The sequence below is a fragment of the Gopherus evgoodei genome, chromosome 1, assembly GCF_007399415.2.
Source record: "Gopherus evgoodei ecotype Sinaloan lineage chromosome 1, rGopEvg1_v1.p, whole genome shotgun sequence".
NCBI lineage: Eukaryota > Metazoa > Chordata > Testudines > Testudinidae > Gopherus > Gopherus evgoodei.
In genome coordinates this window covers 162,277,554-162,289,688 of record NC_044322.1, presented here as the reverse complement: position 1 = coordinate 162,289,688, position 12,135 = coordinate 162,277,554, and the positions used below count along the sequence as shown (strand labels likewise).

At 42.0% G+C, this 12,135-nt stretch overlaps 1 protein-coding gene across 4 annotated transcripts in view; it reads right to left on the bottom strand.

The window, feature by feature from the left end:
• BRWD1 (bromodomain and WD repeat domain containing 1) overlaps positions 1 to 10,911 on the bottom strand; it is a 134,477-nt gene extending 123,566 nt beyond the window's left edge. For 2 of the 4 annotated variants that reach the window (XM_030577639.1, XM_030577632.1), the window contains exons 1-7: positions 10,368 to 10,810; positions 10,159 to 10,217; positions 9,973 to 10,002; positions 9,727 to 9,786; positions 5,668 to 5,818; positions 2,630 to 2,728; positions 1,764 to 1,924 (exon numbers count right to left, since the gene is read on the bottom strand). In XM_030577639.1, coding sequence (XP_030433499.1) covers positions 1,764 to 1,924; positions 2,630 to 2,728; positions 5,668 to 5,818; positions 9,727 to 9,786; positions 9,973 to 10,002; positions 10,159 to 10,217; positions 10,368 to 10,425 — 618 coding nt within the window. In that variant the 5' untranslated portion in view covers positions 10,426 to 10,810. Of the gene's footprint in view, positions 1 to 1,763; positions 1,925 to 2,629; positions 2,729 to 5,667; positions 5,819 to 9,726; positions 9,787 to 9,972; positions 10,003 to 10,158; positions 10,218 to 10,367 lie in introns of all 4 variants that reach the window. The other 2 variants (XM_030577655.1, XM_030577624.1) reach the window with 2 other exon arrangements.
• Between the last annotated feature and the right edge of the window lie 1,224 nt (positions 10,912 to 12,135).

Sequence of the window (12,135 nt, the reverse complement as noted above, 5' to 3'; positions counted from 1 at the left end):
TGGAATCTAAAATTTAGTCATATTGCATAGTGGCTCAAGTCACTAAAAGGTGTAGGCACTTTGTCATCCTTTGGAATCCACAGCCCTGAATTAGGTACTCAGTCTAATTATATAAAAAACAAGGGGAGAATTAAGCACTTAAGAATGGAATCCACAAAAACCAGCACATGGTGGAGAACATCTTAAGTTAGCCAATAGGAAATACCAAGAAGGATGTGAATTACACTCCATCCCTTTCATCGAATTAGGCATCTATCTCTGCTTGGGATTCTTGATAATGTGTTAAGAAAAACACCCCAAGCTTAGGTGTTTTTTTCAAGAAACAACCATGGGAAAGGGGAGGGAGGAGGAAGCAGCCTCCAACTTTTAGCCCAGTGCACTCACCTTGAGTGTGGAAGACTCAATTTCCCCCTCTGCCTAAAGTGGAGTAGGGACTTGAACTTGGATTTCCCACCTCTCAGGTGAGAGCCCTAGCCACTGGACTATAGAATATTTCGGTGTGGGTCTCAATCTCTTCTGTTAAGGCTATTCCACTCTGCCTAAACAATTAAATATTCACTGAGCCAAACAGAGAAAAATGAGTACATCAGACTGCCGCTAGAACACGGGGTTTTAGATCCACGTGCGGTTCTGCGTTAACATGGGGACCGCGTTACCATGGATTCCAATGAAGGTAATTAAATTTGGGATCCATGTGTGGTCCCCCGCTATAACCATATTCACACTATAAAGACACGCATTCTAGGGAGGGTCTGATGTATAATCCGAGAACTATGGCACTCACCTGAGAGGTAGGAAATCCAAGTTCAAATTTCTTTGCCACATCAGGTATAGGAGAGAAACAAGCAAGGAACTCCCACATGCAAGGGAGTGCTCTAGCCACTGGAATAAAGATAAGAGAGGCTGCCTCCCTCTCCCCCCACGCCATCATTCCCTCTCAGCATCAACAGAGTACTCGGGCATGCTCCGAAAACAACAACTGGATCAAGCCTCACAAGTGCGGCAACACCCAGCCTGAAGACCCTGCTGGGGCTTAGATATGAGAGAAGCACCTGGAGTGTGTGCATACTCATTGGCAGAAACGTAGGCATTTAGGGGACACTGCTGGTGGGAACTCAGAGACACTGGAGAATTTTAGACACCAGCTGAGCAGAGGTTTTGAGGATCTCAGTGGTGCCTAAATTCAACATTTAGGCATCTAACTTCTCTTTTAGCTGATTAAATCCTTCTGTTAATCTAGCCCTAGGTGGAAAAAAGTTAGTTTCAGCCTGTCTGATAAAACAAAAGTGATCCCTTGTTATTTTGGCTTACTCTGAAGTTCACAGTACCTAGATCAAACACAAGCAGAAGACATTTGAAATGACATCAAACTAATCTGTCTTTTTGTTAATTTTCTCTCCATTACCAAATTCACAATATAATGGCAGTTAAACAAAAGCTCTATACCATAAAAACCAGCCACCTCCTCCACTATTCACAAACACGCAACACCCAAAACACAGAAATGTATCAGAGAAAAAAGCATGTATGTAGATATCAGTACCTAATAAGCAATAACGGCTAAGAGTTCAAAAATGCTCCCCTCCATACACATGCCCAACAGTTCACCCAAATGAAGTGCAGGAGCTAATTAGCTTTATTTCTAAACTTTAAATTTTGAGGTCTGAATATTTCAGGCATAAATACTGAGCATTTAAAAGCCACTTTCCAACATCCAATTAGAAATAGTTCTAGAAGACCCAGCATTCACAGCATCAACTCACAGTAAATATTCTGTGTCCAGTCCTATCAAATGCAACACAGTAGACTGCAGAGAGATGGCCAAGAATCCGCCTATGCATCCTTATGTGCTGATACATACTTCCTGGAAATGATGTTCTGTATGTTGCACACCCAGTTAATTGTTTTGCACGATTTACTTCCACTAAAACAGAAATACAACTAGATTAAAGAATGCAAGCACAAAAAAAAAAGTCGTCCTGTGAAAAGTCATGTTTAAAACTTATTTCCTGAGGGCTCAGATGATGATTTAAAAAACAGGTCTCCTGTAGATAGCCACTCTGTCTTGCTTCCATAACCAATAGTTTACTGGATTTAGTAAAGTGACTCTCTAGCTTGTGTACAGAACTCCAAAGTTTATTCTGAGTTTATGGGTTTATGTTACAAAGAAGTGGGGCAGCTTTTTAATTTATTCTAGCCTCAAATAAAGTAGAGGGGGTTTTTTTTGGTGGTTTTTTTTTTTTTTTTCTTTTTACACAAAGACAGCATCTTCTACCTCACATTTTGCCATGTACTTTCATAAACAATAGAGTCCTTTTTACCTAACACTCCCTTGACTTGCAGATACCATAAGTATCTCTATTTGCTTGTTAGTACACTGGGTTTTTTAAAGCAGAAAGACTCTCTTTTAGAATCTAACATCTTACTCCTGCAATGAATTCTATATGGGTGGACCCCTATGCTCATGCAGAGCCCCACTGAAGTAAAATGAAATTCTACAGGTAAACTTTTAGAGCTGGTTCTTAAATGCAATTTCCATTACTATTTATATGAAGAGAAGCACAGAGAATATAAGTGTCAAGAAATATGTATCCCACTGAAGTTAGAATTGATTTTATCATCTACGTACCAAGGTTTGGTGAAGGACCATAGTTTACAGGAATTTCAGGAGGTCTTCCTCTACGAAGAGCAGCTAAAGCAGAGCCCTTCCAAACAGTGTTCCTGCAATCTTTGACATCAATGTTAGTTGCATAGGAAGTTACCCATAAGAGCACAATTCCGAAAGTGAAATAAATGCTACTGTTCTGAAATTCATTAGAAAGTTTAGCAAAAACAGTACTGAATAAGCCTGCCAAAGGGCCTTGTACCGCATTATTAAATTTAATAAGAGCTGAAGGAGCTCAGAACCTCTCAACCTAAAACTTTCCAACAACAGTCTGAAAGCCTATTTTTAAGACAGGTTACAATACTGTCCTGGCAAGGGAGGTCTGATAGTGACACACACAGTCACTTGCTCCAAAGGCTCAGAGGACTTTAATTATTTGTGAAGTACCAACATACTCATTTCTTCACAAAATACAGATGCTACATTTATACAGTAAATGATTTACTAACTGAGCTATTATTTGCATTATTGATGTTGTGATAAAGCAACAAAATAACTCTGGCTATTCGAAGTCAACATATAAAGTTTTTTTGCAAAATAGATTTTTAGCAACATCAATCTTCATGGCAGTTTACAGATAAAAAAAATAAGATCACATATGTCTAGGCTATTCTTGAAAAGCATTATGGGTCCCTTTTTCAAAAAAAATGAAAGCACTTAAAGATTTATTTAAAACAAGAAGTTCCCCCTCAAAGAACTGCACTCTGTCCATCCAATATCACCATAAGAAACACTTTTTTACATGTTATATGTAAGTTGCTTTCCAACATTGTCACCTTTTAGGCTGAAATTGTATAGGACTGTTTTCTGTCCAAAGGTGGCTTTTATTTAATTATTTTTTAATTTGTGCCAAGGGGTCAGCTGTTTGACTACAGGAAGAGAGGAGACTTTCCCCAATATTAAAAGTTATTAATTTTAACAGGTCGAGTGCTGAAATGGCAGCAAGTCTGATTCACAACAAATGCAAAGTCACTGCCTCATTGACTGTGGAGCTAGTGACGTGCAGAAGAGAGGTAACTGGGAAACGCAGTGGCATCCACTAAAATAGTTCCACACCATAAAATGTTTTTTCAGTTAAAAAAAAAATACAACCCCCACAGAATTTCTCTCACATACAAATACACTAGAAAAACCTGAAGATCTTACAGATTACTTAATCATCAGCCTAGCATTACTGTCAACTATCCACGATCAGAAATGAGGCCCCTGACTTCACATGTATTACTAAAATGTGAATGGGAAGACACCGCTGGACTGGTTTTGGCACAATTGGTGGTGTTATATATAGCGAGCCATTTCTATCAAACACAAAGTGCAGGAGCTCTCCTACTCCAAAAAATGGATCACTACCACATTATCCCTCGAGACCCACAAGCAGAGTCAAAAAGGGACTGGCATTTGTGTACAGAGTGCCTTGATACACTGCAAAGCCCCATCATGATCTAATGCAGATACTCAAAGAGGTATCTCCACAAACTGAGATTGGAATGGACCTCAGCTGAAGTTAGGAACCTCTTGACGGTATACAAAGGCACAAGAAACCAGGGCATTTCCAAAAGGCTCCAAGGGAGAATATTACTCCAATTAAAAACTACTCTAAGAAGGGTTTGGGTTGGGTTTTATAATATTTTGTCCTCAACTATTGCTTAAGTGGCTTTTAGGCATTCTCTTCTCCCACTTTGTTCTCACAGGTCACCATGTTTACCAATGACCCCATCAACAACTGAAGTGGGATTAAAGACAGATAGAGCACTGGGGACAGTAGTCTTGCGCCAATCTGATAGGTAGCAAAAGGTAGTGTTTTTTAAAACATGTTGTCATGACTGAGAAGATGGTTTCTTTGCCTCTTCCATAACACCCACAAATTTTCAAATCAATGAATCTGTTCAGTTATAGACAGCTTGATTAGTTCTGGCTACCTCCACTGGACGGCAGATACATGTCCCTCCTCTTTGAAAGAGAGACTGTCATGACTTTCTGTAAGAAAAGTAAATTGCCAGTTTCTCTGAAAGAAACAATTGTGCAACCATTGCTCAAAAATTAAACATTCATCACCTGACAGTCACAATCTAGCAATAATCACCAAGTGTTTATTTTCACATTTTTTGAGATGGAGAGGCTGTTTTAAGTGAAGTTTCACACATACCTCCATGCATAGCACACCTCAAGATTAAATTGTTGCAACAACAAAAGCATGGATCAAATTAGCAAAGTGTGGGTCAAAGAAACTGTCAACTCCTGGTCAAGTGCAAATGAAAAAAGCTGTCCTGGTCATTGATAGCAGCTGGGAATCCAACAGTATTCAAAACATTCATAACAAACAGCAGGTACATACCCAGAGTAAAGGCACTCATACAAATCACTGACTTATCTTCCAGTTGCTTCCCCATATTCTACTAACATCACTTCCACTTTATCTGGATTGAACATCAGCAAGTTAGCCCTCAGCTGTGCCCCTATTCAAGCACTGGGCAACATATTTGGAAAGTACTAGGTGGACAAGGTGAGAGGCATCTGCATTCTCTCTCTATTGGATTATGGGTGAAGTCTGTCTGTTGTCTTTGACCTGTAAAACCCTAGCTGACTTGGGCCCTTTCTATTCAAGCCCATCCCTTTCTCAAAGATATTCCCTATGACTGTGGTCAGAGGAGGTGCTCAAACAAGAACATTCTTAGTCTAAATTAAACAAATGGAGCTGCTAAGAGAGTACTCTCTATCAGGGGTCTGAATTTTGCAATTCATTGTCCCCATTCTTAGTCCAAAATAGCTGAAATCTGTTGATCTTCAGAGCAGCAGGAGTGAGCTGACTGCAGATTATTTGTGTGCCGATAGCTAATATTTGCAGCCAGGGTTGTTTCAGTTTCCCCTCATAGTCTTGGAAAATTTGCAGGGTTTACTTTTGTTTGCTTTTAATACACAGTAATATCACTCAGACCACTGGAGAGGCTTCCCGCCCCCCAACTGTATTGCAAAAATTTAAGTAATTAAAAATAAAACAATACCTTTTGCTGTACGTAGCAATGACTGCCTCCCTGCACCAAGTAAGGAATTCACTCTTGAAATGCTGGGTGGAATCTCTTTATCCAGTATAGGGCCAATACGCTTGCAAATTTGCAACAAATGATCTGGAGCCACATGTTTGTTGGATAAGACCTGATAAGAATTTAAGTTTAAAACAAATACATGGCATATCTAGACTAGATGATTCTATGTATGTCAGTATTTACATTAACATTTAGAAGCGCCTAAATATTTATATTATATAATTCATAGAGCAGAATTAGCTATATAAACTCTGATCTTTACAGTAGTGAATTTTAAAACTTTTATAATTTTAAAATTACCCAGGAATGGGAAAGCTGTTGTAGAGAGACCCACTATACATCCGCATCTTACTATGGAAAATACAGGACTTCACACAAATGGCTCAGACGGGAGCACCCTCTCATATTCAGCATTTTCCACAAAAAATGTTTTACCACAGTTAAGAGTAAAGCTTTAGCACAAGTAACATCACCACTTTGCTCCAGGTGCACACAAATTTCAGTGTTTCAATTCTACATGATATAATCATGTCTTATGCTCACTTTTTTTTGTCTGATTCAACCAACACTCCACAAAAAATACTGAGGCTCCTTGACTCGTTTTTTGTCTACTGTATGACCGAAAAAATTATGTTACGGTCAAACGTAAGAGACAAATTAATATAATTGGCAACATTGACTAAGAGTTGTATAAACTAGAAAGTTGTAGTCCACTGACATCACTTAAGGCTTAAGTCATCTACCTAGCTCCTCTGGAAAGAGCACTGGATTCTTCAAGGAAACTACGAAATGCAGCAAACAATCCTACTCTCACTGAACTCAATGGCAAATCTTCCAAAGCTTCCACTGACATCTTAGGGGAATAAGATCACGTCCTTTACCCAATCACAAAGGATTTTCAGATATACTTAATTTAGAATCCAAGTATACACAAGCACAGCATCTTGCAACTAAAATATGCACATTTCTCATATTTTCATTTTTTCAAAGTTCACTGCAAAAAACATATATACAACTTCATGACTGACAAACTCCTTGAGTAAGAGTCACATATTTAAAGTTAGGGTTTCCACAGACTCCACAAATTGGCCAAATTTTTGTTTATAAGTATGAATTAGTGTTCCCATAAGACAAAAATATCAGAATCTCAATAAGTCAACCTTAACTTGAGGTGCAGCAGCCCCATAAAAGTAAAAATCAGACCCCCACACACTACTGCTGTACACTCGTTTGGCAAATACTTGTCTTAATCTGCATACGTTTCATACGTACATGGGAGATGAGTTATAGTTGTGAGAACCAAAACCAGTGCCTTGACTTCTGTATATTTAAAAAGGCCAAACAACTTAAATTACACCAAAATTACCTTAAAGCAGGGATCGGCAACTTCTGGCACACGGCCCGCCAGGATAAGCCTCCTGGCAGGCCAGGCCAGTTTGTTTACCTGCCGCCTCCGCAGGTTCAGCTGATCGCAGCTCCCACTGGTCATGGTTCACCGCTCCAGGCCAATAGTGGAGCCAGGGGACGGTGGCCAGCACATTCCTTGGCCTGTGCTGATTCCCACAGCCCCCACTTCCCTGGAGTGGCAAACTGCAGCCAGTGGGAGCCGCAATCAGCCGAACCTGCAGACGCAGCAGGTAAACAAACCAGCCCAGCCTGCCAGGGTTCTTACCCTGGTGGGCCACATGCCAAAGGTTGCCCATCCCTGCCTAAAAGTTAAGTTTTCAATCTATATCTATATGTATGGACAAATAGAAAATTTTCTGTAATTTAAAAATAAAAATGATTATTTACATTGAAATTTTAAGAAACCCCCAGCAGTGTTTAAAACCCAAATACTGCAGCACTAAGAATCTGAAAATATAACTCACTTAATGTTAAGGTGACTTAACTGACAAAGTATTAAGCAGAATTTAAACAGGACAACTAGATGGGATTTTTACTATTATTAGTAAGTCAGTGACATTAAATGAGCTTAAAAAATCCAGTACTGTAAGTAGTGTCATTTTAAAATTCTAAACACATAACATTTATACTGGTTTTGGCCTGAAGAGAAAATGTGATTAATCATACACTGAAATAGTTATGCATTACTTTCAGTATCTGAAAACTTGAGATATGAATTTAGTGAAAGAGTCAGTGTTATTACACACTGAAACATATCTGAACGTATAATACAGTAATTGTTACTAAGACTGATTGCTAAATAATATTTGGTAGATCAATAAGTATACTTAAATCTTTTCATCATTTATTGAAGAATGTTTGCCATATCCTCTAAAGAGATACAGGAGTACTGACCAAGATGCTTCAAAGTAGAAAGCTTAAATTTTCCCCTTCAAGTATATTTATGAAATACAGTTTATAAAAAGAGATACTACCTTTGTGTAATTTATACCCAATATAAGTCTTGTTAAAGAAAGTTCTTAAAAGCCTACTAAAAGATTTTTTTTTAAATGGTTGGTTTTGAGTTTTCTTGACAGCAGTTATTTAAGCTCAGGCTCAGATTCTGTAATGAGTACTTGGTCTGAGATGGAATACACCCAAATGCTCAACATTGCAGGTTTGGGGCCTTAAATGTTTGCCAGCTGTCCCTGAAACCCAAACCTAAAAGAATGAAACTGATTAGCCTATTTTTACACTTAGACAATTAAAAGTATCTAAACAGCATAAATGGCAAAGTAAAAAAAATGTTAAAAAGCAGAAATTTTGATAACCTAAACCATTAACAGTACAGATAGGGATTTTTTTGTTGTTGTAGGGGAGGAGGGAGACACACACAAAGGCTCCAATCCTAGGAAGTCACATGCACAGACAGATGCATGAAGCCCCAAAGTCAATGAGACTCAGCACAGGAACATGCTAGCACCACAACTGCAGAAGAATCGGGGTCTACGTAACATCCTTCACAAGAAAACCTTCTGTGCTTACCTAAAATTTAGGCTAGATCTTGGAAAGTAATCCTATTGACTTCATGCATATAAAGTGAGCAGGACTGGTCCTTCAGTGTACTGATTTAAAGCAGTACTACATACATTTGCTCAAATAACAGAACTGTCAAATTCAAAATTACATTTGTGGCTACCTTTTTGTTTTTAACCTATAACTACATTTTTCACATTTTTTTAAGTGTGTGTAGTCAATTTCACTCTTTCCCCGTACCTTCAGTCTCATACCACTTTACTTTGTCAAAGTATGGAAAAAACAGAATTAGATTGTAAAACTCCAAAGATTAGCAGAGGAATTCAGAGGCTGGTTTATTACTTGGAACTAACTATTCCAAGCATTTTTTAAAAGTAATATAAATAAAGTGAGCTATAGACTTCCTATTGATGCTGTCCTCCTATTAGTTTTTGTATCCACATAGCCACACATCATCATATAGTATTTTAGAAACAGTAAGATAGAACACCGGGAACAGTTACATCTCTACTCTGAAATTGTTGTAAATACATTTAGTGCAATTAATTTGGCACAAGTTGTGCAGCCGTGAGCCAAAGGGCATCTTTCGGAACATTTTGATTAATAAGAACACACTATGGCCAGTAAATCTGAAAGACACCATTACAAATCCCCACCCGCAATTTCTGTACCAGTGATTTTGTTTCTTAATCTGTTGAAAGCAGCAGATGTAGGAAAACAAATTAAAAATAAATACCATCCAATCAAAAGCTGCTTAACAAGTCTCCTAGTGAAACACAGAAATGAAACCTCTCAACAGATTGGCTCTACCCCATAGGTAGGCAGGCACAAGGGCAAATGACACAACCCCAAGCCCCGCCTATTCTACATAACAATATCCTCCAATTAAAAACACCCCTAAGCCCTTATGTTTTTGTTTGTTAGCTGAAGGTAAAGTAGTCAAACACCCCTTCTAAAAATCAGCCTTTTATCTCCTCCCAGACCTAGGGTGAAATACAAAAATAATTAAATATAACAGCTGTTATTTTATTAAATGGAGGGTCTAATATTAACATTATTATTCTAATTCAATGTTGTTGTTTTTTTAAATCTCACCAAATCTTCATAACTTCTATAATGCTCATTTCCTTCCCAATCCAACCTTTTAGGAAGCAACTAAATTGAAAAAGAAACAAAAATGAGTGATTAAAAGGGGAAGGGTGGGGAGATCAAATTCAAAACAATGCGGGGTTGTTGTTTTTTTGTTTTTGTTTTTTTGTTTTTTTAAGATGAATGACTTAGAGGAAAAAGGTAAGAGGATAGGAGGGGGGAAAGGCAGCAGAGAGAGTTTCACACACAGACCTGGTGCTGCTCCAGCTCCTGCACCAGCACCTGCAGGGGAAGGAAGAAACAGATGCACACGAGTTAGGGAGGGGGAACCAAACCTCGCCGTCTCTTCAGCCGCCGCCGCAGCTGCACAAGGCTCGGGGCCAGGCACCGGAGCCCTTGGCGGAGGTGCGGCGCGGCGTACTACCGGGCTCTACTCACCTCCGCCGCTCTGCGGCAGGGCCCGGTGGTCAGGAAGCGGGCGACGAGGAAGTAGAGCTCTGCAAGAGAGACGGGGGAGAGCGATGAACGCGGGCCGGGGGAGCCCCTCCGCGAATGTAATTCATAATCATGACCGGGAAGATGGCGGCGGCGGGGAGCAGCAGGAACCGGCGGCGCCTGACCGGCTCCCTCACGCGCTCCGCTGTTACCTGATTCAATGAGCGGCAGGGAGCCGCCGCCGGAGGAAGGGACCGAGGGCTCGGCCATGTCGGGGGCGGCCCCACTGCTACTGTCCAGGCAGGACACGGGCTCAGGCAGCGTTTGGCGCGGGCAGGGCCCTGCTCGGCATAGTCCTATCAGCGCCTCCCCCACCGCGAGCGAGTCTCCCCCCTCCTCGCTCTAGCTCAGCCTCGGCCTGGCCGCCATTGCCGCGGAGCGAGCCGTCGCAGTGCCCTGACTGCCGTCTCCGCCGGGGGCGGGTGAAAAAAATAGTCCCTAGCCGGGAAGACTCGGGGCGGCGGTGAGGGGAGTGTTTGTATCCGTCTCTGAACCCTTCTGGGGTAAAAAGCAGCCCGCGGCCTGCCGGTGCTGTAACTAGTGGGGGGAGGCGGAGATCGCCGCTGGGGGTGGGGGGGAGCGAGATCCGGCCGCGGAGGGGGATGTAGGGAGCAAGGTCTTGACGAGACATTGACAGTGCGTCTGCACGTTGGTGAAGGGGCGGGGCCTGGGAAGATGCGCATGGGCCGCCCGGCGCTGGCCTGGGGAAGCTGCTGCGCTGCACCGGGGCCAGAGTGGGCTGGTGATGGCGGGCCTGGGCCGGCGGTGCCTGCTGGTCTCGGGAGGCTCTGCTGGGAGGGCAGCGCCCGCTAGTGCAGCGCGGACCGGCCGGGCTCCCCCGCGCGGGGAAGAGCGAGCGGTGGCGACCCGAGCCGGGGCAACGCGCGTCTCCTCCCCGAGGGCTCTGCTGCCCCCTGCGCCCGAGCGAGCGACAACGGCACCTCCCCTCGCCCCGTGTTAAACCAGGCTCCTCGTTGTGGGTCCCCTGAGCGCTCCCACCCGCGGGACCAAGCCCCCTCCCCGGAACCAGGGCAGGAGCCGCTGGGTCTTTTTCTGACCTGCCCATCGTTGCTCCCAGACTGCTTCTCGCTTGAAGGTTCCCAGAACTCAAGATGGGCCAAGCACTTCCCTGGGCTGGGTTCCCAGCCAAGAGCCCAAAGGGTTTCTAACTACCCATGTCATTTTGCCTTGCAAACATGTTCAAGTCACTGTCCATTTTTGTGCTGGTTTTCTCAACAGTATGCCTTTAAAAAGAACAGGAGTGCTTGTGACACCTTAGAGACTAACAAATTTATTTGGGCATAAGCTTTCTGGACTACAGCTCACTTCATCTGATGCATAGAATGGAACATACCGTACAAAGACAGATATCTTAAGAGTTGGTATGGCAACTTCCACCTTTTCATGTTCTCTGTATATGTATATATATATCTTTGTACTATATGTATCTCCATTCTTTGTATCTGATGAAGTGGGCTGTAGCCCACGAAAGCTTATGCTCAAATAAATTTGTTAGCCTCTAAGGTGCCACAAGGACTCCTGTTCTTTTTGCAGATACAGACTAACACGGCTGCTACTCTGAAACCTGTCACTATGCATTTAGCTTCATATGGAATTTACAAATAAGGTTTGGATCTGGAAAGCCTGAGATATTTTAAGGCCTATGCAAGGGATATGAGCTTTGCTATGCTGCCTGAGTTAGAGTTACCAACAACACACAATTCCCCATAAGTATCCAAAAAAATTTTTGTATTTCCATCAGGCTGCTTGCACTCACCCTCCATCACAGTGTACTTTAGTCCAGATCATAAAAGGTATTTAGATACCTAACTCCCACCGAAGGGGTGGAGCCGGGGGCTAGCCTCCCCAAAGGGGAGAGCCACCCACTGTCCATGTTGAAATCCATTGTCTTTGTTGTGT